The 27,278-nt window shown below is 41.0% G+C and overlaps 1 protein-coding gene across 2 annotated transcripts in view; it reads right to left on the bottom strand.

Annotated features, from left to right (window-relative positions):
- The window catches only part of ZNF277 (zinc finger protein 277), a 62,563-nt gene extending 35,313 nt beyond the window's left edge, over positions 1-27,250 (bottom strand). For both annotated transcript variants that reach the window (XR_001414318.1, XM_014964334.1), the window contains exons 1-4: positions 27,191-27,250; positions 6,666-6,864; positions 3,382-3,470; positions 1,428-1,510 (exon numbers count right to left, since the gene is read on the bottom strand). Coding sequence is in view for 1 of the 2 variants with exons in the window: in XM_014964334.1 (XP_014819820.1) it covers positions 1,428-1,510; positions 3,382-3,470; positions 6,666-6,864; positions 27,191-27,236 (417 nt within the window). In the remaining variant the exon portion in view is untranslated. The remainder of the gene's footprint in view (positions 1-1,427; positions 1,511-3,381; positions 3,471-6,665; positions 6,865-27,190) is intronic.
- Between the last annotated feature and the right edge of the window lie 28 nt (positions 27,251-27,278).

The following is a 27,278-nucleotide window of genomic DNA, read 5'->3' as shown; positions in this document are numbered from 1 at the left end:
TCTGTCTCAGTCCATGCCAATCCAATGAACCTACACAGGCATGAAGACTTCAGCCATGGCAACTCCAATTCCATGTGAAATCCTCGGTGGCAGAACTATCACAATTCTCCTTTGCAGGAGCTGGGATCCTATGGAGAGCTGTGTAAGACTTGTACGTTCTCTGCAGGTTCTGGGGATTCATTAGTTGTGGGCCTCAATTTGCAGAATATTACTTTAGCCAACAAACTGAAACAGCACTCACAGTAGTTGAACGAAATGGATTTTACCTGCCAACCCCAATTTTTCTGCGGGCTAGAATTTGGGTTTTGTAAGCATCTCCTTCATTCTGAATGCTTATGATTTGAGGTGTCTTTAGTTGCGTGATGTGTTTGGACGGATTTGTAATAGAAACATTAGGTTGGCACCTTACCGACCAGATGAGGTACCAGAGGAAACAGCATAACAAAGGGTTAAAAGGCCTGTATTGACAATTCCCAGGACAGAGCTGCCAGCAGTAAGCTACGAAACATCTGTATGTCAAGAAGAAAAGGCCTGCACTCTAACACCTCACTACATACACTTGCCTTGTCAGCAGAAGACCCTGTATCCCAACATGAGGAGACTGACAACAAGGCTGCTATGTATCCTGCAACATTCATTTTTTTAATTAGCCCAACAGCATGTATTTCAAACAAGATAACAAACCAAAACAAAAAACCGTCAGTGGTTAGCAACATGGACTAAGACTCATGGAAGCTGACGTCAGCAAAAGCTTAACGTGAAGGACCACACATCCAGAACTGACAACTCTGAAAAGATATGAAAGGCCTGTTCAAAGAATTAGATTGCTGTCACCAAGAAAGAAGAACCAGAGAGGTTCATGAGGACTCAACAGCTGGCATTTCTTGTCTTTCACATCTCACAGAAACAATGCTGGCCAGACTTCCTCCACTCATGCTCTGCAGTGCTTGGGATTATGTGTGTGAATTAACAAAATCTGGGTAAGAGACTGTGAATGCACAAAAACAACTTGCTTGAAGATTTTGTAAATAAGTATCACCTTCTCTTTTCACAGTATCACACACTGAGTTTTGCTAATTTCCCTACACATACATGATTACACAATGTGTCAATGCACTGCAGATGCTTGCAAGAAGAAAAATGTTCAGTACACTCAGCCTTTTTCAGAGCTCTGGGTGTATTTTCCACTCGTGTGGAACACCGACATACAACCTGTAAATTTAATCCAAAGAAAAATCTATAAACAAGGAGTTTGTGTATGCTTGTGCAGCAGCCAGGGAAATGAGCTCAAAAAAAGAAATAATAAAAAAAATAAGAATTTTGTAGTCTAGGAAAAAATGCTTTCACTTTAAAATGCCCATTAAGTTACCATATATTACACAACAGAACTGTTTACCTCAAAAAATGAAACAACAGCAATTTCTTACCAGTCTTTTTTGCTGAAGCTGTTCTCTAAGTAGTCTGTCTTCTGGTAAAACATCACATAGAAGAAAATAATTGTCCTGTTCTTCTGTTAAGAGATTAGGAAGTGTGGGTAAGGAATGGAAAGTTGCAGCTGCTTTGAATATTTCTGGCACAAAATTTGCTACACCTTTGTCATGCATTAAGAGTGTGAGAATGTGGTTTTTAATCTACAGAAGTTATTTTAATTTCATGATTTAATGAAACATACTTAAATATTTGTATACATATATTTATAAGACCTTTACACCATTTATATTGCAGTACAAAGACAAGGTTTTCCCCACTACCATCTTTATTCTTTTTTATAATGATTCTTCTGGAGAAATAAAGAAATTTTATTACTTATTTTCACTTATACTGGTCACAGTATAAAGTCAGCATGAAAGAAACATGAAATCACCTTTAATTTTATCTCACATGTGGGATTATCAGTTATTTCCCAAAGCAACTGTCAGTTTTTAGTAGTTATCATTTCTTGGTATACCCTCCCCTTACCCTCACTGATCACATCACCTTTTACCATCAGATCTTGTTCCATCTGTAGTTACGCACCACAACTGTATAGTATTGAGACTTGCATTAACATTCTACTTACATGTTTTCCCCACATTTTGTTTACTACCCTTTTTACTATTTATGTTCATATCCAATTTAATAATAAAACAAATATTATTCAAATTAATTACCTTAAAATTACTCAGCATGTAAGAAACTTACAAAAATATTTTGCATTTGTGAGTAAGTAATTTATTAATCAAAGTGTTATGTGGCTGGTGAACTGAACGACCATAGACTTAATAGTCTTTTACAATTTCAAACTTGCTAGATTTCAGCCTTTCCCATCTTTTCATATAGAAGCCTATGTGAAGTAAGACAACATCCCTCATTTCTGAGCTATCATACCTGAAGGATCGAGCCATTAAAATTACCAAAGGGCTTATAATTCTGGCAAGCTCTGGCATTTAGGTGCTTGATTTGCAAGTTCAAAACTGAATGGTAAGTGTTAAAATTTCAGAAGCAAAACCATACATACATAAGAGAAATGTAGTTATGGTCCTTGGAGTGATTTTCATGTTTTCTAGGACTATCTTTCTTAAAATTAGTTTGAATAATTAAAACAATGTATTTTCATCCATTTTGTACTCAGTTTTCACCTTCCACCCACCTCTGACACTGGCTGCATGCATTTCTTCCTCTCTTGTAGGGTGTCTATGGAGAACTAAAGATACAGGAAAGCCCTAATGTTCTCATATCTCCTTTCAGGTAAACTACATCCTTCTGTTAGAAAAAGGGAAGCCAAAGAAATGCATCAGCTCCTTCTGAGAAAAACACTTCCTTCGCACAGTCATCACTGTCCTTAGGATGGAATGCCCCACTGTGCCAACGCAGCAGAACTGTGAAGTGTGGTCTTTGGTCTTCTGTTGGAGCCCAGAAAATGGCAGCCTTTGTACCCTCACCATGAAGATATTGTCTCCTAATACTCTTGGGGCAGTAGGCACCGTGGCAGGGAAAGGAAGGGCGATTGTGGGCCTGTGGAGTTAGAGGCATCCGTGGGGGTGGTGGACAGGGTGAAGTGGGGAAAGACAGCTCACTGGGAAGGCTTCTCCACACTTCTGGAAGGACTGTCACCAATTGTTTATGCAGTGGGTGCTTCTCGGACTTGATTTGCAACAGGCCTCAGCTCGGCAGCGCATTTAAGCACTTATTGAGCTCATCCTCACTCAGGACAGTGCTGGAGCACGTGTTGCAATCCTTGGAAAAGGCTAGTTTAAATATGTGGTTAAGAGTTAAACATTACCCCTGTGGTTTTCTGACCTAGTGTCGGATTACTTCACATTTGACTGATCAAAGCAGCAGTATCTGCCAGAAATTACCACATGATTTGGCCATGAGAGAGTAAGTGAGCAGCACACTTACCTAGCGGAGCTTCCGAATTTGTTCTTATCACACTACAAAAGTCTGTGATGGGCTGCTCTGCAAACCTCTTCTTCCAGTACAAGATGTATCTTTAAAAATAAGGGGGAGAGGATTAGTGGAAAAGGAAAAATCAAAAAAAGTTTAATAAACAATTGATCAGTTCTTGCTTCTTCCATCCTCTAAAATCTTGAGCACTTTAGTTTTTTTTTAAATTCCTGTCTCAGTTTTTTCTTCCTTTAATCTAGTTTTCCAAGTCATTAAATGCATTCAGCTTCATTAAAACTGGGTTTAACTATCCTGTCAAAGTGAAGAACTCAGTAAGACAGATTTGCACTTAGCTTTACATAAATACTGTGACCTAGTCGCATCTTCAGACGGAAGTGCCACTCGGATGCATCTTTACTGAAAAGGTATACTACAGAGTACTGTCAAATTCCCAAAATATTGTGCTCTGTGTTCTGTAAGATGTAGGCAGGAATCTGAAACTAGGTAAAAACACCAACTTGTCAGAAGTGAGGTTTTGGCAGGTGTCCTGTGGAGTTACAGTGAAAGCTGCAGCTTGGTAGACTATAACTATAAAGACAGAAAAATAAAGTCCCCAAACAGCTGGGGGTGGGATAGCAGACACAATAAGGAAAACCCTAAACATATCTTGAAAGTTTAACTCATCAACTACAGTTGTTTAAAAACATTCTTGTACTATCATTGTATTATAGCAGCATTAACAGACCCCAACTGTGATTAGGTTCCCACTGAACTAGAAGTTACTGTCTAACCGAGAAGAAATCATCACCTTCAATTATATGATGAAGGGAACCAAGCAGTCCTTGTGCTAATTATTCAGAATCTTACTATATAAAAAAAATCTGAAAGTACTCAAGTGCATGCTTATATTTATACTTATGACTCATATGGATGATATATATCATGTGACAGTCACTAAGGTAAAGGCTTCTATTGACATGCCATCAAATTAGGAAAAGAATCATAAAAAAATCAGATGTCATTATTATGAGGACATTTCAAAATAGTTGCAGCTTTTAATACTTGTGCAATCTAAAAGTTTACTCACCACAGCTATCACATCCAACGGTGGTTCGCATGACCTCTTAACCATCTGTCTTACTATATAAGGACTAAGACTGCAGCAGCCAAGGAATCAGCACGTATTTGTTTCTGCTAACTCTGACAGGGAGAGGATTAAGCTCCGGTACAGCAGAGAGCTAAGCGTAGTGAAGCCAGCACGCGTGGCTGAAGCTCATTCAGAGGCATCATTAGATGTCAGTAAGTGAGAGGTAAGCACTTTGTTGTCCCCCTGCCTACTCCACTGTTCATAATGCACAATGAAACAGTCTTGCTGCTACATAAAACAGCAAGTGTTCCAGAATAAGTCATCCTCCAGCTTTTAGGACATAAATGTGCAAATGAAGGGATTTCAAGATGTCATTTAGTCTGTTCCCTGCACTGAAATAAACGAACACTGTTCAGACAAACTCACCTAACCATAACCGTCTGTGCCATGAACCTTCTGTTCAGGCAGGGATTTCATATCCTAAGACTTAACCTAAATAATCAACGAACAAATAAAGTCAATGCCTTGTCATAGTTCCAGGGAGAGAGAGTGATCAGTGTCCATGAGTGATCGTGTCCAGTCATGCAGCAGAAGCTTATTCCCTTTATCTCTTCTTTCTGCCCTAATGCCAGCTTATCTTTATTCTTCCAAATAAAAAAAAAAACCACACCAAAACAACAACCCAGCATCTTCCATTAGCATTGCTCTTCTCTGGATTCTCCACGTCTTATAGTTCTTTCAAGAAATGTATCCCTAAGACTGGTTGTAACTCATTGCTAAGTATAAAAAAAACCCCTAGGCTTTCATAGCTGTTTTCCTGTATTTTCCACGCTTCAGCTTAACACCTCAGATTATATTTCCTTTTTTGTGTGCATAGTATTAGACTATTTTACTGATATTCAGTACAGCAAATAAGAGAAGGCACACTTCAGAGTAACAACTCTATCATTTCACATCCTTGGGCCACTTTCACTAAGATTTGGCTACCTTCCAAATGCATTAGCAGCAAAAAGAATCTAAATGGGCATTTTATTGAAAAGGTGATTTTAAAATATATTTTTATTAACACAGAATAATCTCCCAAAGCATACTTAAACTGGCAGTCCATGACTGAGCAGCTCCGATCCCTTTATTTATCTGAAGAAACCAGCATTATCTCCAAAGAACATTGCATTCTTGCTTTCAGCATAAACCCAAACAAAAACAAGTACCAGTTTTCCATTTTAAGCAACACTAAGCTCATACATCTGAATAAGGATTTATATGGCTTACACTTCTCTTCCTATATTTCATCTTAATATTTTATTTTTTTTTGCAACTTGATAGACACAAGTTATTGGCTTTGGCTGAGTGACTAAACACAGAATACCTACCAGAAAACGTGTTTGGAGTTGAGGAACTACCCAGCTAACATTTGTACACTGCAACAGAACTATCTACAAACTGGCAGGTATGGTCTAACCTACTGCCTGGCCCATACGTTGCTGTGTGTGAAAGCAAAATGCCAAGCAAGCGCCTCGTCTCTGAAGTTACAAGCCAGCTGGGGCCACGCCAGCTACTGGAGGAAGCTGAGAGAGAGAAAGCCAAACGTGACCCTGCTGAGATGATCAATGACACAGCTGTAGGAGTCACAGTTGTATGTAGATCACAGTACTGTAAAGTATAGTTAAGGATTAAATGTGATTTCTGTGGGGAAATCCTGGCATCCTTAAAATAGGGCAAATTAATTTCATCCCAGAATGTGAGAGATCCTGTAACTGAGCAGCTTCTGTCTACAATACACAGCTTTAGGACATCGTACGGTGGCAGAAATAGTCTTGTCCTATACGAGTAAAACCCAAAATTGGAAGAGCTGATTACCTAGAATGTGCTTTATAAAATAAACAGCTTTCTAGTTTTTATGCAACTTGTTGATTAGTGACAGGACCTGAGAAGTCCATAGGAGAGGTCTAAGTGTCTAAAACAGGAATTACCCTGTATTCTAATATCAAGTCCCCTGATTCCAGGAACATCTGGAGGCTGGGAAGTAGGAGAGGAATGGGAAAACAACCCTACAACCCAGCAACAAAAAGCTCATCACAAAAGTAATAAAAATCCTCCCACAGCACCCCACTGCTTTTTAAAGCTTTTTAAAAAGACGAACTCTAGTTTTCTGAAGCTTTCCATAACATCAGCACACACACACGCTCATTTCAAACAATATAACCCTTACCTTCTAAAATCTGCAACTAGTCTCACGTCTGCTATGACGAGCTTGTGCTCAATAATCATGTGCTTCAGGAGCTGGTTTTGCTCTGCTAAGAGATAGCATTCTTTGCAGAAAATACAGGGTACATCAGGAGAACTTTCTACAGCAGCACCACCACCTGGACTTTCTGGCAGAGACAGAGGCTCCAAAATACACTCTGTATCTAAAATAAATAAAAAGAATAATTAATTTTGATGAAGTGAATAAATCTACATCACTTGGAGTACTTTTAGGCAGTACATGTAAAACCTATTTTGTTGTATCCCCTCTTTGTTGCATGGATCAGTCTAGTAACGAGGTGCTTGGAAGCGAGTTGACTGCATTATTTCTAAGAAGGACAGTAGGAAGCCAGCACAGGACAGTTCTCCAACATCTGCTCCAACTGAAATTCCCAGCTAACTTCCAGTCTACCTGTTGATATGAATGAAGATACTCTCTTTGCCACATTGCTCATAATATCAAGAAGGCTTTAGACCCTAGAGCACAAATTGTTTTGTATGTAATTATACTTTATTCATTGCACAATACTTTTACCATTTTCTGATTGACTCTTCAAGGTCTGTATTCATTTCCCTTGCCTTTTCTTTTTTCCCATTAGCATCTTGCTTATTGTTCTGTGACAAAAGATAAGTCTATTCTTGATACGGATTATTTCCACGTGGAAGCGTATGCCCACTGAAACAGTTCCTAACTGCACAGATGTTGAGGAGGAGCCAGCCCTGCCCCATGAAGAAAGGTCAATGGCCCGTGTTGGTGCTATACGGCACCAGCCAGGCACAGGTTGCTCAAATGACAGCACAGGTGCTACATCAATTTTGGACAGCAAAAGGAGAGCAAAAGCAAACAGAAAAAGCTCCCCAATAGTTCCTGCACACTGAGGATGAAAACTGGAAGGAAAACATCATGGGTGTCCTTGATTCATGTGACATGAAATTAACTTGTGCAGAAGAATAAACTCCATGCCTCTGGATTCCTGCAGTGACATGACCACCTCTGTAAACAAATGAAATTTCACAGAATCACAAAGTGGCTGAGGTTGGAAGGCACTTCTGGGGCTCATCTGGTCCAACCCCCCTGCTCAAGCAGAGCCACCTAGAGCTAGCTGCCAAGGACCATGTCCAGATGGCTCTTGAGTATCTCCAAGGATGGAGACTCCACAGCCTCTCTGGGCAACCTCTGCCAGTGCTGTGTTACCCTCACAGTGAAAAAGGTGTTTCCTGATGTTCAGACAGAACCTCCTGCATTTTGGTTTCTGAAGATATCTATAGAATTAAGAAAAAGGCCTTCTCCCAAACCTATTATTTCATCACACAGGCATTTTAAAATGTGTAAGACTAAGGGAAGTTTAATAATAATATTTATCAGACAGAAGAACCAATATATGACAGTTTTCACCCACGAAAATTCACATATATGTATTACATATTGGTAAACTTACCAAATCTGATAATTTGATAACTTGTCCACATGGAATATTTGAAAAATAACATAATAAACAAATAAAATAAAATAAAAAATCATAGCCATTTAGCTTTTTTCTCTAGGAAAATAAGCTAATGAAGCAGTGCTCTCCCCCATCTTCACCAAGACTTTGAAATAACCAAAGGAGGGTTGCAGTTTCAGAGATGGACCTGGGAAGTTCCTAAAAGTTCTGTGACATATTTCAGGTACAGATAAAGGAAGAGACACAGTGAGGGGACTGGGACTCCGCCATCCATCGCACACGCTGTTCAGCAGCGGCTGGCTGGCCAGTGTGGACGTGTAAGTGCTCCAGATCAGCCACAGGACTGTGCTGACGGCTGCCCAGTGTGGGTGCTGCAGGGGATGTACTGTGAGCCACAGGTGGGAACAGGTATAAAACCATAGGAAAAATGGCTTTGTCGGTTCCACGCTGCTCCTGGAATAACATATCTACCCCACACGACTGTTCAGGCTTTACTTATGGCATCTGAAAAATAAAACTTCCCAGAAAGGCAGTTCTTGGCTGAAGACTGATGGTCAGGTTACACTGAATTCAGTTTATCCAATAAAACTGAACAGCATGGAGAGATGGCAGCACACAGAGCATGGCATTACCTAGAGCAATACAACGGCTGCTGACAATACAACATTTTTCCTCTTATAGTTCTACCCGCACTTCAGCACATTCCCTTCCCCCAGACATTTCTTTTTTACACTGGCATTGTAGAAATTGTTCCACTTTTTCCAACTTTAGGGAAAGCAGCTGCTACACTAAATGTTAGATCAATCCTCATGAAAGGGTCAGCTCTCCCAAGCAAAACCAATGTTACCTGCAAAATTCTAAGTTTGTGCATTCTTACACCCAGTATTAGCTTGTGGCCTGAAGAATCATTAAAACATGTCTACAGAGAAAAGTAGAGCAACTTAATTTCCTTTGCCATTGCTGACTCTCACTGATGCCAAAAGAACGAAGAAGATACTCTGTCAGCCAGTTCAGCTGTGCCCAGTAAGCAGCTACACTGCTCTTTCTTCATTTTTGGTTTAGGTCTCCTGGTGTGACCTATTTAAACATTCAGAAGTCCAAATAAACAAGCGCCTATCTGCCTCCACGAACCAACTTTCAAAGGATAGGTGTCCATGGCAGGAACTGCTACTCAACATTGACAAGAAGCCAATACAGTAATAGGGAATGAGTACTGGGGAACAGCAATTGTTTGGGCTTGAAGAACAGAGCTGTTAATCTTCAATTGTAGTGGCAAGTTGCTGAAAGGAATAAACCTGGGTGAAGACGTTTTTGCTGCCCAAAGAGAGTAGCTAATACTAAAAGAGAATAACTTAAATATAGACTAGTGGACCAGCATGGCAACCGCAGAAGCTTATGCAATTTATTTCAAAGGCACTTAAAGGAGGAGGTGAGGGAAAAAAAGAATCCATAAAAATATCTTTGTACTTATCTGCTACAAAGAAACACTGGACGAGAGAATAAATGCACAGACCTGAACAAAGATGCACAGCCTTTAGCATAGCACTTAATGGACTAACACGTAACACAAACTTCAAAGTAGTATAAATAAAGCTAAGCATATTATTGAAATCTCTGCAAAAGCAGCTAATTTTGATTCTATATTTGGAGTAGAGTGGCCACAGGTACTGGAGAAAAGCTGTTAGCTAAAGCACAGCTAAAGGCTAACAGGGAAATAAAAACACACAGATTAAGTTCCCGGACTCCACCAGGACTCCCACATGCAGAGACACTTGAAAATGACGGAAAGGCAGCAAGCTTTTATCTTAAAATCTCCATAATCTTCTCTTAAAAGTCCACAAGAATGACTTCACAGGGTCAGAATAAACATCCGTCCTGTGCAAGTGTCCTGGCTGACAGTGGCAAGAAGCAATTAGCTAGGGAAGTGTGTGAAAATAGGACAAACAAACAGTAATCACACAAATAGCATAGTCTTCCAGAAATCTGAGGGTGGAGAGTTTAAATCACATGAGTACCTCAGTTTAACAGCACTTTATGGCTTTTTTTTTTTCTCTCCACCGCACTGTTTGAAATCATTGGTTTGTCAACACCTACAAAAACCTGCATCAACCTTTTGAGTTCTGATGGTCCTTCATTCCTTGTTGACCTTGTTCAGCTGATGGCTTGTTCTACTCTACCCTTGTTCATATGCTGGGGTGAGGGGTGCCTTGAAAATGCCCAAGAGTGGAAGAAAAAGGATTTCTAAATCAGCACAGTTTTTCCTCAGTCTCTTCTCTATTTCATTTTCATTCCTAGCATTTTGCTTGCTTTCAGGATCATTGAATTCACCACCGAATTATCTTCAGTGATTTCTAAGCCTCAGAGAAGTTGTGAATCAGGTGTTAATGTACAAGACCATGGACATATTCTTTGTGCTCACTCCCCTGTGTGTTACTCTGCATCTGTTCACACTGAATAGCACTTTTTTTGTCCAGTTCACTCAAATACCATGAGGTTCTTCTGCAATCCTTCAGCTGGCCCTCCTGCTTACCACTCGGGAAAAAATGTATACTAACAGCAAAATTTATCACCTAACTCCCTTCCTATTTGTGTCTGTGGTGAACAGCACAGGGCCTAGCTCCCTATGAGAACAGAGCCCTATAAAATCCATCCATTAAGTTTCTGCCAAATCATCCTGTCACCACTGAGTTTTCCTCCTCTGCCTAATGGAAAAACAGCATGACTGTTATGCAAACGGACATCTCAAAGGCTTCACAGAAAGCCCACTGACCTCAGGAGCTAAGAAAATCCCTTTCTCATTCACAGAATTGACAGTTGACACCATGTTGTTCAACCTTTAATTCAGAGCTAAAACATGTAGATTACTAGAAAGAAGAGACTAGAGGAATATATTTAAAAAAAAAAAAAAAAAAAGACTAAGAAGTATACTCGGTTCTTCAGGGGAAAACAAAATTAATACTATGAAGACATTTGACAATGAGATGGTATAGAAAATCATTTGGATTACACAAATTGCTTCCAAAAATAGAATAAGCACTATTTTTTTGTTATAAGCACCCATAGGATACCTAGTTCTATGGAATCCTGATCCCTGCACAGGAACTCAACATACCATTACAACAGTGATAAAAAAAAATGAAAAAAAAGCTGCCTGTTATGGAAATTATATGGCTTTATTTTATTTTAAGTGTTGTTATAATATAGACTAGTTAATCACAGTTAATGAAGCAACAGGCTCAAAACGGATTAATTTTCCTTACTGGAATATTTTTAGTTTCAAATACAATTGTTCTCAACTCAAAACTTAATGTTTGCACATTAAGTAAACGTTACACCCACACAGTTATAATACAGACTACGGCAGTACATGCAATGTACTCTACCTGCACAATCACACATGCAATTATCACAAAGCAATACGCTGTGTAATTTTATGGCAAATACAATAGATGTATCAGAAAGAAGAGGAAGGAAAGATTTGGCATTTGAAGATGAGTTGTGAAAGGCAAAGTTCTCCGTGATGCTTTAGCCAGTGTAACAGCTTGCTGCCACCAAGAAGTGATGTCTTGTTATCCTCTCTTTCTCCACCTTACCCAATCACTTCTGACAATCTACTGTTGCCTTCTGTTTGTGTTGGCTCCTAGGCTTGCAAGTCCTTTGATGAGTCGATTCAACTCTTTAACCAGACAGAACTACTCACTTCTTTCTTTTTGGTCAATAACGTTGAAACAGCTCACAGAAGAGTCCACCAAGTGCAAGAGCAAACTAAGAAGTGCATGGCGAGAAGTAGCAAGATGAAACAGGACCTTCCTCTTCTCATCTCGGTTTCCTCCTTTCTTCTCAGCTTAACAGCCTCAGCTGTTTCTTGTAATTTTACCATAAGCATGCCTTATAAAGTGTGCAAGGCTCCTTTGAAAGCCTTACACAGAAAAGGAAAAGAAACCACTTTCTCACTGTGCTTCCTAACAAGGACATCCAGCACTGGTTTCAGTTCACAAAACCTACTGCTATCAGCGTAGGCATATGTAATGCACTACATTACCAAGGATATGTAGTGATAGGACAAGGAGTAATGGCTACAAACTGGAAGAGGGAAGATTTAGACTAGGTATTAGGAAAAAAAGGAAATTCACTATGAGGGTTTTGAGACACTGGAACAGGATGCCCAGGGAAGTTGTGGATGCTCATCACTGGAAGTGTTCAAGGCCAGGCTGGATGGGGTCTTGAGCAACCTGGTCTAGTGGGAGTTGTCCCTGCCTATAGCAGGGTAGTTGGAACCAGGTTATCTTTAAGGTCCCTTCCAACCTAAACCATTCTACGGTTCCATATGCAGTAAGAGCTGTTGTGCTCAATTCTTCTTGGTTCCACATCAGAACTATATGCTCTGACTAGACCTAGGGACAAATTGAACACTGCTGCATAAATTACATTCTCTAGCTGTAAAGTGGAGGGACTGGGGTTCAGATGAATGAAATAACTTCACTGTTATTCACTATTACAACTCCTAACTCAAGTGGGCTCAGCCCTGAGGAGCAACCTGCAGCCGTGACCCAAGTGCCAGAGCTCAGGGAGAGGCAGAGCCCTCCAGCAGGCAACCAGCAAGCTCAGGAAGGAACTCCCTAAATTAGTCTGCAGGGAATGCTAAGGAGAGGGGCACTCATATCCTTCTTTTTGAAGCTCTGCCACCAGATAAAAAGGAATGAGAGTCATGAGGCCGTAAGAAAAGAGGATAATGTAAGTCCAAAGACAAGGGCTTTTAACCCCTTGAAAAGAAATTTAACTCATTTAAAAAAGATTAAGCATTTTATTATCAGATGAAGAATACCCTGAAAATTCAAGACTGCACGTAGCCTGAGAAACGAAATGATGAAAGAGGAATTCATACAAATTGGCTTAAGACATATTTACAGGCTTCATGTCATTTTCTGCATTTTACGGCACAACAACAAGGCTTTAGGTTGAAGAGTGTATTATGTAAATATAGACACGCAGAGTATATATTTATAAGCCCACTGTTGGTAACACAAGGATAATGAAACAAAATAAGAACATCTGTTGGAATGTTAAGTGTTTTTCTAATTAAATCCAGTAGTTGAATGAATCAATTCATTACCAACAATTCTGGTTTATTATCTCATTAATACAGCTGGTTAATATTATGAGGAGATTAGCACAAGAACTTGAAATGATCCTAAACCAAAAATGAACGCAACAAAGATATACAAGCAAATAAAGGAGTCTAAACAATGAGTAAAAGACTGAGGTTTTTAGACATGTACAGAACAAAGGGGAGAAAGACTGACGGGAAAACAAAAGACACCTTGCAAACCTGGCATTCCTCACTAACAGCATAACAGATGCCGACTGGAAAACAGAAAGGCTGAGCACCCTCCCCCATGCTCACGCTGATTACATGGCAAAAACATTTAGTTATCAAAATGACCAAACCCCCAGATACGGTTCATCAGGGAACTAAGCTATATTCCTATAGGTAATTCTGCACAAACCAGTGCTGCATTTAAAACTCTTCGGGAAATGAGTAGTTTTAAAGCTTTGTCTAGGATTCAAGTTTTTTTGAGCCACAATGAAAAAGAGTATTGAGAAGCACGGGCTTGACACTTGAAATACACACATGACAGCTTCCCTGTTTTGCAGCCTTGGCACTGCAGCATCTATTTGTTGGCACAGCAGTATTCCCTAATTTGTGGCCATATTCTTGGAAGAGATTTTATACTGATTACAGGATTTTTCCTTTGTTTTCTAGAGTATGAAACATGGCTGACTAATGACTCGCCAAATAAACAGTATTCAAAAACAAAACTCGGAATAATGGAAATAAAACACCCTGTCATCATCTTCACCAACACTACATGCAAATATGTTTCTTAGTGAAAGAAGAATCGGTGTACATAATTTCCTAGCTTTGCATATTAAAGCACTGAAGTACTTCTATTAAGTTGAATTATCATTGAGCCTGAGTTCACGAGGAATTATTTAGGTGTTACTTCTGCTTGTTAACACACTATGAAGGATATTTAGTTAAAATGTCCATGTGTTCCAGGAGACAACATATCCTGTAGCTTCCCCCAAGATCAGTCAGTCTCAACCCTGCCTGGTTTTTCATTGAATGCAAATGAGCACTTCAAAAGAATACTTAATCCTACAGCTAAGCCTTGTCAGTTTTACAGAAACCGTACATATTCTGCAACATCCACTGTCTGGGAATATGAGAATTTTACTCCAGTCAAATGACAGTTTTAAGAAAAGCTGTGAGTTACCAAATCCTAATATCTCAGGACAGAGTTTCTATAGAGCAGGTGTCTGCTGGGAGCTGGAACTAACAGAAATACAACTGTGCTTAATAGCCATATTTAACAGGGCTGCTCTGTCGGGGAGCTTAGGATGTTGCAGTTTCATTAGCATTAACAAGTGTTGCTATGGGTACCAGAGCACAGGCATCAGAATACAAGTGAATAGAGGGAGTGGGAAAGTGATTAATAAAAATGTGAAGTGTTGGAATTCTAATAATAATAAAAAAAAGCAGTGTGCTTGCCAATAAGATCATGTTTAAATAATAGAGTATATTATTGCCCAGTTCACCAGCAGGTATATGCCACTGCTCGCCATCTTTCTGCCTGAGCCCAGGCAAACCTCTACATCATAAAAATAAAGAGCAGAGAAATCCCACTGTTCACACACTGAACAGGACACACATGCACACACACACACACACACTAATGAAAGTGACCCTAATAAGTATTCATAACAATATTTAAGTGCTGATGTTAATATGCAATTTATAAATATTTAACAGACAGGTTCTGTGCAAGCTCAGAGCCACATAATTACCTTATTCCTGGGTAAATGGCATGGACTTACATTAGCGTGGCTAAAGGCAGGGTTTGATATCTTGGTCAGAAACATGAAACAATATTTTTCTACTTCAGAATGAAATTCTCAATAATTTATTACACCCGTTATAGCTATTCTGATTTCTCACAACTGTTGTTACGCAAAACTAGAACCATTTTTGTTTACAGGACACCTAAAGGGCAAAATGGTATAGCATTGCAGGAGCATCTGGATTATACACAAAATACAAAGCCAATTCCTACTCTTAGCCAAACTAGGAAAACATATCTTACCTTAATTACTAAATAAATGTATGTTTACCCTTTTCTCTACCATCTTCTCTGTCCAAAAGTTGGAATTAAAAAATGCACAGTAACAGTAATTCCCACAAATGGCAACCCATGTGATGATTAATAGCAGAACTTCTGCTTTGCTGTATCATTAAACAGTGAAGGTTGTAGGTTGGACTTTAGTTACAGCAGGTATTTCTTTGATTTTAGCCACGTCTTCAAAATATCTCCCAAGTCCTAACACATTCACTCCCATCCATTTTTGACAGTCAATAAATTCTTACCTACTCCTTTGGAGGTGCCTTAGGATTTACCCCTATTGCTTCCCTCAGTCTTAAAGAACATCTATAAAGAACTACATCAGTCTACAGTTGTTTTTGTTTTTTTTTAACAGTAAAGCAATAAAGCAAATCAAGATGACTCTGAAGCAGTACTCCACGCTCAGTGGTCTTCCCTGACATTTTCTCTGTACTTAAATGTTTAATTTTAAAAACGGATATTTATTAATCACTTCACCTTGTATGCATTATTATACTGATCTCCAGAATAATAGGACACTTCAACAAAAAAGGTATTTTTGAAGTAAACAATACTGGCCTTTTCTTGTTTAGTGTGATCAATCACATGACAAGGTAGACATGGAGAACTGAGATCCATGTTATGCACTAAAATCAGGGATTAAGAAGCAATGATTAAACCTTACCCTATTATCTGGAAAGATTAACAAGGTAATTACGAACTCAGAAACTCAGAATGTTAAGTTACAAAGAAGAGGAAGAAAATATCCAACACAAGAATTTGAAATGGAAGAAGAAAAGTCATCATTCAGGTTCTTCATTTGTACTTATCACCCAAATCTAATTAATAAAAATCAGTAGCTTTTTTTCTGTTTAACTTGCTATTTAATACAAAGGCTTATCAAAGGCATCATAATAAAACATAAACAATGCTGTTTTAAAGTTGAGGTATAAAGACTAAATTTCTGCTATTTTCACATGAAAACTACTTCCTTTAAGAAAAAAAACACAACTGTAGAATTATGTGCCAAGCTGATCAATACTGTCATTTTAAAACTTTTAAAAATAAACATCACAAGGTGTCGCAAGTAAAGATGTGTATGTGAATTTAGAACTCGTCTGTGTAACCACCGCCACTCTTCTGCTGACTCCCCTGCAAACATTAGCGAGCTGGAAATAGGCACGACTTAGTTTCCATTTACTGTGATTGTAACTTCAGCTCCTCCACAAAGAAGAAGTCTCAAGAGTGTGTTTAGGATAAGGATAGTAATACTATAAAATAATACAATATAATAAGGATAGAACTACTTATTCATTGCTACTATTTATCTTTGCAGTGCTTTTAACAACTACTGTACTAAGCCTAGTATCTTTTATGCCAGCATTGCTACATAAAATGTGTTAATTAGTTTACTGTCTACTTCTTGTTAACATTATTTAGTAGAGATCAATAATTCTTCATTACAAGGATTCTCCTTATCTTTTCTCTTGTCACCTGTCCTTTTCCTCTACCAGGATTCAATTCCCTCAACTGTCCTTTTCCTCTACCAGGATTCAATTCCCAAGCACGTTTATCCTCTTGATGTTAAAAGGATTGCCTAGTTGTCTTTTTAAGTGATTGTTTTACATTCTGTACCCAAAGAAAAGCCTGTGCAATTTTCCTTAACAAACCTAAAACCTGCTTTAGCCATTCCTATGAGATGCCCCCATGTCATTGACGAATTTTTACCATGCTCCTAACTAAAATACTTGCATCACAGGATTTATAACTCTTTAACACTGGTAGACATTCCTTGAAAAAGGCAACTATTTGAGAAAACCAACTAATAACAGTGTGAAATTTTCATCTGAAATGTCACTTTGGTTTTTTTCAGACTCTCATAAATGAGAACTAACCTCAAAGTGCATCCTGAAAAGTCCTATTTCTGGAATCCTGACGTATGCGGGTTTCATACCAACAGAACAGGTTGAAATCTCTCTGAGGTGTTCTGACTGAGCTTCCTGATACTCAGAAAGCCTTCAAGGCTGGATTGTGTAACAAAATTTTGTACTTAATGAAGAATCAGTACGAGAAAGAGGCCCTGTGGTGTTAGAAGTTCTGTGGGCTGTTGCTGCTCTCTCAGTGAACTGGAGCTTTTCCAGATGGAGAGTAGCAAAGTAAGTTGTTTCTACTTTTAGAATCAAAACTCCATAAATTGGTCTTCAAACTGGAAAAAACAATGGCTGAAAAGGAAAGTTCATTATAGCGTGCAGTGATGTGGATCAACATAGTTCAGCCTAATTGATATCTTAGCTCAGGAAAACAAAGCTTTGACTGTATTTCAAATAATCCACTATTTATACTCTTTATAAATAAGTTTTTGAAAACTAATTTCAGGGGAAAGTATTTTCAAGTCAGAGCTCAAATACCAATGTCTTCCAGATGAAAGGGAGATCTCACAGCAGGCTATATCAAGTTACTGTGAGCTTATTCTGACTTTGTACCAGCGTTTGAAATAAATATTTTTGTGATACTGGGCTTATTTCTCTTGTCCTTCACACATTCATTGAACATAAGACACAGATCTTGACTTCTTAAGTATGATATACAATTACTAACTGATACAGCTAATGTAGCTCATGGACATGGATGGTAAAATAATTGAAGTTAATTTCCTTAAGAAACAGAATTAGAATATTAGAATGAGCGATACAAGTTGTTTATGTTTTTCAGGCACCATTTTGCTAACTGTATAAATACATGCAGACTCCTGAACATTAAATTAGTACAGTAATAACACAGGCTGCATGTTTTCATCCCACATAAGACAAAATCAAATTAAAACCTCAAGCAGGATGTTTTCTGTTACATACCAGCCTTCACAGAAAAAGCTCTATCTCATTTATTCATGCATTACTGAGTCATAATAGAATTCAGTGCTGGCACACTGGACAAGACAAATGCTAGCAAAATGCTCCGGTGACAGCAGTATCACTTATTACCGCACGCATTTGTGTCACAACCCCTCCCGTTTTCAAATTGTGAGCCTTCTTCATTCCTGCTGCGGCACTGCCAGGGCTGACCTGGGCCACGTGCTATGAAGTTTGGCAAGTGGTCCAGAATGGCAGGACGCTGCCCTGTGCTTCCCTGCGCTGCCCACCAGCCCTTCCTGCACGTGGGCACAGCTCTGACCCCCACGGGAGCCCTGTGGTCCCTGATCATCCTCCAGCTGCTGCGCACATCGGCTGGGTTTAGAGAGCAGTTTTGGTGCGCATGAGCCGGATTCATCTGGAGTTCAGACATGTACAAAAAGCATCCCAACCCCCAGCAGAGAAATCTGGGTCTAAACCAAGGGGCACTGCTTCAGACAGCTTTGAAACACCTGCACGTTGAGGCTGTTGAGGTGTGGGAAGACTGACTAATCAAAAGCAAAAATGCCAAACCATGTAATATAGTTGCAGGGACAGCGGCACCATTTATCTACTGTGCCTTATTATTTGTTCATGTAGACATGGAGCCACACCATACCAGCTTGTGAGGCTGAAACAGATGGCATATCCAGTTATAAAGCTTCTATACCAGAGGGATATAGAGAAGGCTTTTACCCTGCTACTGCTACACAGGGCAAGAAGCAGAAGTAGCTACTCCTCAGGGACGAAGCCACCGATGACAAATGGGAGGCTGACATCTCAATGAGCAAGGATCAAACAGAAGCAGCTGGGCCATTTCACCCTGGTCACTGTCTGTCAGTCATAAAAACCAGAGAAAAATACACAAAAGTGGAAAAAAGACCATTTGGATGGTCCAGTGAAAACATGAGGAAAAGAAATCGAAAGGAAACTTCAAGAAACCCAGTTGAAATATATTACTAAGAATAGACAGGTATCTGAGAGTTTTGGATCACTGAAGCCACTGACAAAACATCTACTGCAATTTCTCATTTACTGGTCTACTATAGCAAAATATTGGGATAGAGTGGCAAACAAGCAGTGAACACGGAATTCCCTGCTAGGAAACCAGGCCTTGATATCAACGATCAGATATCAGACCTGCAACTATACCATTCCCTATTGTGCCAAAACATTAAAAGTTGACAGTTACTGCTGTACACCGATGAGCTAAAATCCTTTATAATCAGAGAACAAACTCAAGAAAAACACAATGCCCTTTTCATTTATTTCATTATTACAATTTGAGTGCCATAACATGTAGCCTGTTTTGAAAAATCAATAGAGACTCAAGTTGAGCACTCCTGGCTCCACACCATAATCAAAAGTATCAAATGCGGGTACTATTTCTGTGCACAGTAGTTTGAGCACTCTGCATTTGTACAGCAAAAAAGTGTTATTGCTTATACTACAGGGCATAAACCTACTGCGCTACCAATTGGGGCAGAGAAGCTCTCTAACATGAAACTGTATTGCATTACATTTGTACTCGTATGTAGTATCTGGCATATTCTTACTGAGGAAAACTGCTTGCACGCCCCTAAATTACCTAACCCTACTGTTTAGCAGTTTGGCATCTTTCAAAAATTTGCACATTATATTGCAAGCTAAGCAGCACTGTTTCAGTCTGGTTATGTGGTTTTAATGGTCCTGACCAATACATTATTTAATTTAACAATTATCAGGTCACCGGACACTAGTGTTTCCTCTCAAGTGACTGTAATTAATTACTGATGACTCATGACAACAATTCTGTAAAGAACCTGCACTTCCACATATACGTTCCCTTGACTTCAGTGAAACACCAGTCAGGATGTTGTGCCCAACTCTTCACAAACACAGACCTGCACAAAACTAACACCATTTTTTCCCTCCCAGTTCTTCAATGCCATGGTCTTTCCCACATTGTGTGGGGCTTTTCTGATGTAACATTTAAAGCTATTTTAAAAGGTCCACAGAAAGCCATTCAAATGCTTTCAGGCTTTTTTCCTGGCTTCAGCCTGCTGGGAGTTTGTGGATGAGAATATGAAGCAGAAGCCCCAGAGACTCTGGGAGCAATGCAGATTTTAGGATGCAGATGTTCACTCGAAGATGCAGAGTTCTAGCAGGGGCTGCAAGGCAGGACACGGTGGAAGGAAGCACACAGAGCTGGGAAAGGTTATGAAGGCTGTTTGGACAGACAAGAATTTCACCCATACTGAAGTTAAAATACTTAATACTTGTAATTTCATAGTATTTAAGTCCTTTTCTTCCTTTCCTATTGCCCGCTCTTACCACAACCATATCCCAGAAGCCCTGTATCCCTTCATCAAGAAAGTTGGCCAAAGTCTTAAACAGACAACTCTATTATTATTGCCTGTTTATATGACAGGCACACCTTATGGAAGATATCACTGGCTACAAGGACTTTACAGGTTTCGTGCTCTTCCAGAAAAACAGTGTTCCCCATTAAAAACAAAACAGTGAAGAGGGTGTCTCAAGAAGCATAACAAACTATCCTGGCATGTGTGTCACACTTAGAGTATTCAAAAAACTTACACTAACTCCCTGGTCCACACCTCTACATCTAAATAAAGCATGTCCACATCTATTACTTGTTCAGGCAATGAGAAAGCCTTTTGCTAATACTGATGAAATCCTTTAAATTGTCTCAATCAGCAGACTGATGAACCACCACTCACTGTTGCTTCGCTGCAGGTAACAGAAGGCCTGAGCAGAGATTTCAAACAACTTAAAGGCTTTAACAGGCAAACAAGTTATCGTGTTTAACCTGTGCTGTGGTCTGCAGGCACGTGCCCACCAGGTAGCCTGAAGCAGCTTACTTCTCAAAGAGCTCCAATTAGTCTATAGAGCAGCTGATACTTGGTAGTTTGTTCGTGTATCAAAGCCTTTACCTGCCACTGAGCAGGCAAGAATTGGCTTAGACTACTGGAATTAAATGCAGCCCTATGTCCACGGGTAGACGGTTCCACGGATTAAATGCAGCCCTATGTCCACGGGTAGACAGTTGAATTATATCTAACAGAGATAAAGGCCATCCATCTTCTCTTTTTAAACTGTAAAAGTTTTCTGAATTCAGAGAAAACCAAACAACAAGTCCTTACTGGGTATTTTTGCAGAACAGAACGTATCCTGTGTCTTGTGTCAGCAGCAGCTACATATTCATGCTGAGGCGTGGGGGACACCCCTTTGTCTTCAGATAAAATACAGTGCACGTTTGTAACACAATCACTTGCAAAATTATGGCAGGATCTCAAGCAGTTCAGATCTGTATTACCAAGCAATACAGTCCATTACTTATTTTATTAATCCATTGCTACCCATATAATGAAATACTTAGTTTCACTTGTATATTCTCTCATCATCAGTTTTTTTTTTAAGAAATGTGCTGTGGAAGGCTAAAACCACTAAAATCTTACTGTAACATTACATGAAAGGATTTTGCCTCTTTACTCTTCAAACACAGAAGCACATAAAAGGTTATTTATAACTTAGTAATTTCCAGCCCTCCATAAGATCCCCATGCTTATCAGGTAACCACTCAAAATGACTACGAGATTGCATTTTTAATTAAAAATCACAATAAATGTTCTTAAAGCATTCTTAAATAACACTGTTTTAGGAGATTCATTCTTGTAGTCATATTAAAATAAATTGTGTTGCACTTACTGAATTAATTAGTGAACTTATCCTCCAGGTGTAATTGCTAGTCATTTGGTTCACAATGATTAACCTCTGTCAAACCAAGATCCTTTATGAATCCTTGAAAGCTGGAGAGGGACTTTTTACAAGGGCATGTAGTGGTAGGACAAGGGGTAATGGCTTCAAACTGGAAGGGTGTAGATTTAGATCAGATATCAGGAAGAAATTCCTTACTGTGAGGGTGGTGAGACACTGGAACAGGTTGCCCAGAGAAGCTGTGAATGCCCCATCCCTGGAAGTGTTCAAGGCCAGGCTGGATGGGGCTTTGAGCAACCTGGTCTAGTGGGAGGTGTCCCTGCCCATGGCAGGGGGTTGGAACTTGATGATCTTTAAGGTCCATTCCAACCTAAACCATTCTATAATTCTATGAAGCTTATAATGCCTACAGGTAGAAGGAATCTCTTCTTCCCATCTCCAAAGTCTATGGTATGGTGGATGCGTGTGAACATTTAGAACTGGCTGGGGCTTTAAGAAGGGTACCAAAGAAGATACCAACCTCTAAAACCATCAAACAGAAGTGGCAGATATGGGTGGGCTGGGTGAGCCCATTAGGCTAATGTTTGAGGAACTCTTATGAACGAACTGAGAGGAAGTGGCAGCTGTACGCTTGGGGCAATGCATACTCCATCACCTTGCTGGGGTGATGGATAGACCAAGGTCTATACTTTCTTCTTAGTAAATCCTTTCCTTTAATACTTCTTTTGTGTAATTCACCCGCTATCCTATATGTGGTACTGCTAAAAGGCCTAAGAGCCAGCAGCTGCTGGTCAAAAAGTCCAGGTCCAGGAACTGGTGTGTCTATGTTTTCCTAGTGAATTTAACCCTGTATGAACTGTGTGTGTCATTTGCTAGCAGGGTTCAAACTGGAGTAGCTGGTGAGTAGGAGACCTGTACCTGGAAAGACATAAGGTCTGAACCAGTGACTGTGCAGAAGTGAAGAGACAAGCTGGATCAAGCCCTTTTTTTGCTGATACATAAGCAGATGGGGAGAAGCACGAAAAAGTTTATGAAGAAAATTAAGGGGAAGCTAAAATGCCCACCAAAACCTTGTGATGGCAGAGACGGGAGCAGCAGAGGGGACACCCCAAGGGTGCAATGATGAGACAGCAAGCCCAACTCCTGGCAGCTGACACCAAAAACAGGACAGAAGGGGTGCTAAGATAGACAGGCTGAGGACTGGGCCCTAGCCTGATGTTTAGCTAACGTGAGAAACTACTGGGCAGGATAGAAGAAATGGCTGAACATAAATAACAGAGTGAGGAGCTGGTAAAAGTTGCTGAGAACATGGTGAGGGAGGGCTGGCTCTCAGGTAGTTCAGAGGGGGTTATCTGAAAGGTGGCCAGATCGCACAAAAACTTGGGGGGATGGACCTGGGAGTTTTGGGGGAGTGCAATCTTGCAAGGCCAACAGGGCTGAGGTATCTGTATTTGTGATACCATGTGAGGCCAAGATGGCCCAGGTAAGCACCAGAAATACCACATTTGGTTACGCATCAGGCAGCAATTATCAAGGTGGAGTAGTCAGTGAGCCGGAGATGCTCACATGGAAAGACTTGGTGTCTGAACCAGTGTCTGGGCAAGGGGCCCAAGGTCCAGAAACAGATATTAAACAGACTGAGAGCCCACGCTGATACTCAGGCGGCCTGCAAACACGGGGGTGCTTGTGAATCCAAGGAGGAATTGTGTTTTCCTTAGTGAATATCAATCCTGATCAACCAGAAGGGAGGACCAACACTGGGTTATCCCTGCTCTTGTTTATGTGAGTGCTGTCAATGTTTATGAGGGTGTGAAAAAGGCATTGCTTTCTGGGTGCCTGTGAGGCCACCCATTTCCATTTTGTGTTCGTGCAGGCCTCTCGCAGGTGCACGTTCAGCCTTCACAGAATCTTCACGGTGGAAGGGAACTTTGAAATCATCGAGTCCAACCATACACACACACACAAAAAACCAAACCCAACAATCTCGGGCACTAGAGCATGCCCTGAAGTGTGCCATGTCAACACGTTTCTTAAATACCTCCAGGGATGGTGACTCCACCACCTCCCTGGGCAGGCTGTTCCAGTGCCTGACCACCCTCTCAGTAAAGTAATTCTTCCTAATATCTAATCTAAACCTCTCCTGCCGCAACTTCAGACCATTTCCTCTGGTCCTGTCATTATTCACTTGGGAGAAGAGGCCAACACTCACCTCTCTCCACCCTCCTTTCAGGTAGCTGTAGAGGGCAATGAGGTCTCCCCTCAGCCTCCTCTTCTCCAAACTAAACATGCCCAGTTCCCTCAGCCTTTCCTCATATGACTTGTTCTCTAGACCCCTCACCAGCTTGGTGGCTCTCCTCTGGACACGCTCCAGTGCTTCAATGTCCTTCTTGTAGTGAGGGGCCCAGAACTGAACACAGTACTCAAGGTGAGCCTTGCTACTGGCCAGACCCAGCAACAGCTGCATCCATCCCCCTGGATGGAGAAACCTCTCAGATCTGAGAGCACATGGGGATGGCTTTTGGTGACCAGGAAAGAGGGACCCCTGAATCCCAGAGTCCACTGGGTTGAGCAGCTCTCGTAGCATCCTTAACAGAGGGAACTGTTGAGGGAGCTGAGCTGAAGAAGTGGCGCTGACAGTATCAGGAGCATAACAACTTTCACTAAAGTATCCTCTAGGCAGCAATGAGGAAAGGCAGACTTGCGCAAGACCAGTCAAACTTTAGTTTTCCACAGTAAACTGAATTCCCTTAAAAATAGGACATGAGAGATAGATGTGGAAGGAATAAGAATAACATGCTGTGCTGTGGCGTGGTGCACTCCAGCAGCATGGTATTAAAAAGCATTTGAGCGCATTAAGACCCCGGGAAGGAAACTGTAACTGTCAGCCTGCCGATGAAGCTATGAAAGACACACTTCCAGAAGAAACCTCACTTTAAAATCTATTGACAGATGCTGTAAGAAATGTTGATATGTAGCATAATTAATCCCGACTGAACAAACTGTACTGTGGATGGTGACGTGTTTATTACAAGCCACTTGGTGAAGGCTGCTGGAGGGAACTAACTAGAAAGCAACACAGTCCTGGATTAGAATATATAAGACCAGGCTTTCCCGTAAACAGGAAACAGCAAGACAGGAAAAAATATGTTACTTAATTTTCCTATATACCGTCTTCAAAGTGACATGCCTTCTCAGGTGCACATGCAAACACAAGACATTGCTAGAAGAATGTAGAAATGAAACCTCTAAAAGAAGGTTTGTAGAAATGAAACCTCTAAAAGAATAAGGATTTTGCTCAGAGACAGGGAACATGATAAATATTAGGGTGAGCTATTTCTTTGCCCACAGACAATGTGATTAATAGTATAAGATCTGTTTACCCTAAACGACTGGACTTTAAATGAGTAGTTTTGAAATGGCTATTTTATCTGTTGGGTAGGTTTGTCTTTGTTCAAGTGAAGAAGGAAGACAAGCTCTGAGCCCAATGCAAACACGCCGAAGTCAGTCATGGTTAACATGATGGACAGCAGTTACAAGGCTGTGGCAGAATTTCATGACTCCCAGCCAGCACATTGGCATCCCTCTCTTATCTAGTCATGGATAACTTGGATGTACGTGGAAGTCTATGGGCTGGGGTGGAGGTTAATTTAGGTTGGCACCTATTGTTTTGATTTTCAATAGGGACTTTCACACATTTCGTCACCTAGAAACGCCGAAGGATCTGCTAGGGGATGCAAAGCAAGTTTGGGAGCAAAGACACTGAAAGTTCACTAATCCTTTCAATGAGTGTTTGAGCTCACTAATAGAAAAACAAAACAGGCCTCTGAATTCCAATGGAATAAACTTTTTTTTTCTTCTATTGGTGCCAAAGTTTTTACAAGAGTTACCTGGAAAAACCTCAGGCTAACCTCCTCGTCTTTAGTACCCCACAGACTTTATAGACAGTTTCACACAGAAAACTTGCACAGACAACAGGGCATGTCCTTTTCAGCAGTTCAAACACCACAGCTTTGCCTCTGGGTGCAATTCCAGCAGCGTGGAAGGGCTCTAGAAAGGTCTGGCTTTTCATGTAGGAGAGGCTCACACCAACACCCCACAACACATAAATAAAGTAAGAGTACTGCTTTAACTACCAGCATAAAACACTTTTATGAACAGAAGCAGAGTACGTACTGGAGAAACAACACAAAAGTCACTTAAAAGATCACGCTACCAAAAGATCACTCCCTGCCAAAGTTTGACAACTAGAAGGATAAACACAGAATAAATGCGTTCTAACTCTAGGTTTGAAACTGTCTGCTTGCACATGACTTGTACTTCTGTTGTGTCCTTCACATTATTGGCAACTTAAAAATTCAACATAACTTGACAGTAGAAGCTAAAAAACAACCTGAAGTGAAAAAAATGTGTGCCACTTTCCTCTCTTAAATGTGAAAACATTAAACTCGAGATTTTTGTTTGGATCAAACGGAATCATCCCCTAAAATTTCCAGTTACCAGTTTAGAGTAATGATTTGTTGGAGACATTTTTTTTAAAACCAGACGTACTCATCCTAGAGACAGCCTGTGCCCGCCAAGGCCTGCAGGGCTGCACTCTTATCACTAGAGTTTACCCTCTTTTTTCCATTTGTTTCTTCCCCCAGGACCAGAAGATGTAACCGAAGCTCTTGCTCCTGCCTCACAACACCTGGGTTTCTTGAACAAGGACCAGTTTGGCCTGAGGATTTCTCATGGTTTACCCAAGGTGATGTCTAGCAGACCCGCTTCTAGAAGGGCACAGACACACAGGCCTCTCAACAAGGATGGAGATTTTGCTCTTCGTGCTCCTTATGGTGCCCGACTTCTGCCCGGCTGTCACCCCGACAGTCCACTTCTGCTCCTCACCGAACACCACCTGCTTTTCTTTCTCTTTGTGCTGAGATACGGATCGAAGTGAGAAGCCACAGAGCCACCCGGACCACCAGCCTGACTGATGTCCCCCTCCCCGGCGGCACCGAGCCCCGCTCCAGCACAACGCGCTGCTGACACCTCTCCTGGTCCCCTCAGCTCCATGTGCCCATCGCGGGGCTGGGCCGAGGGGAGGCACGGCACCGGCAGGACCAGAGGGACTTACCCCTCACCAGGAAGCGGGGACGGGGCAGCCCGGGGCTCCCCCCCCGCCATCCCGCTCCGACGGGCCGGGCCCTGACGGCTCTCCCGCCCGCTCCACGCGTGTCCCCCGCTTTCCCCCGGGAGGAGGGGACCGAGGGGTCCCCCCGCGCCTCCCCGCAGCGCACTCACCTCCCCGCCCCTCCGCCGGCCTGCCGGCCCCGCAGGAGGCTGCCATGCTGCCGCCGCCGCTCCTCCCGCCGCGGCCTGCGCCGGCCCC

The sequence above is a fragment of the Calidris pugnax genome, unplaced genomic scaffold (genome assembly GCF_001431845.1).
Source record: "Calidris pugnax isolate Ruff unplaced genomic scaffold, ASM143184v1 scaffold44, whole genome shotgun sequence".
NCBI lineage: Eukaryota > Metazoa > Chordata > Aves > Charadriiformes > Scolopacidae > Calidris > Calidris pugnax.
Note: the sequence above shows the minus strand (reverse complement) of the source record. Positions and strands in the feature narration are given on the sequence as shown.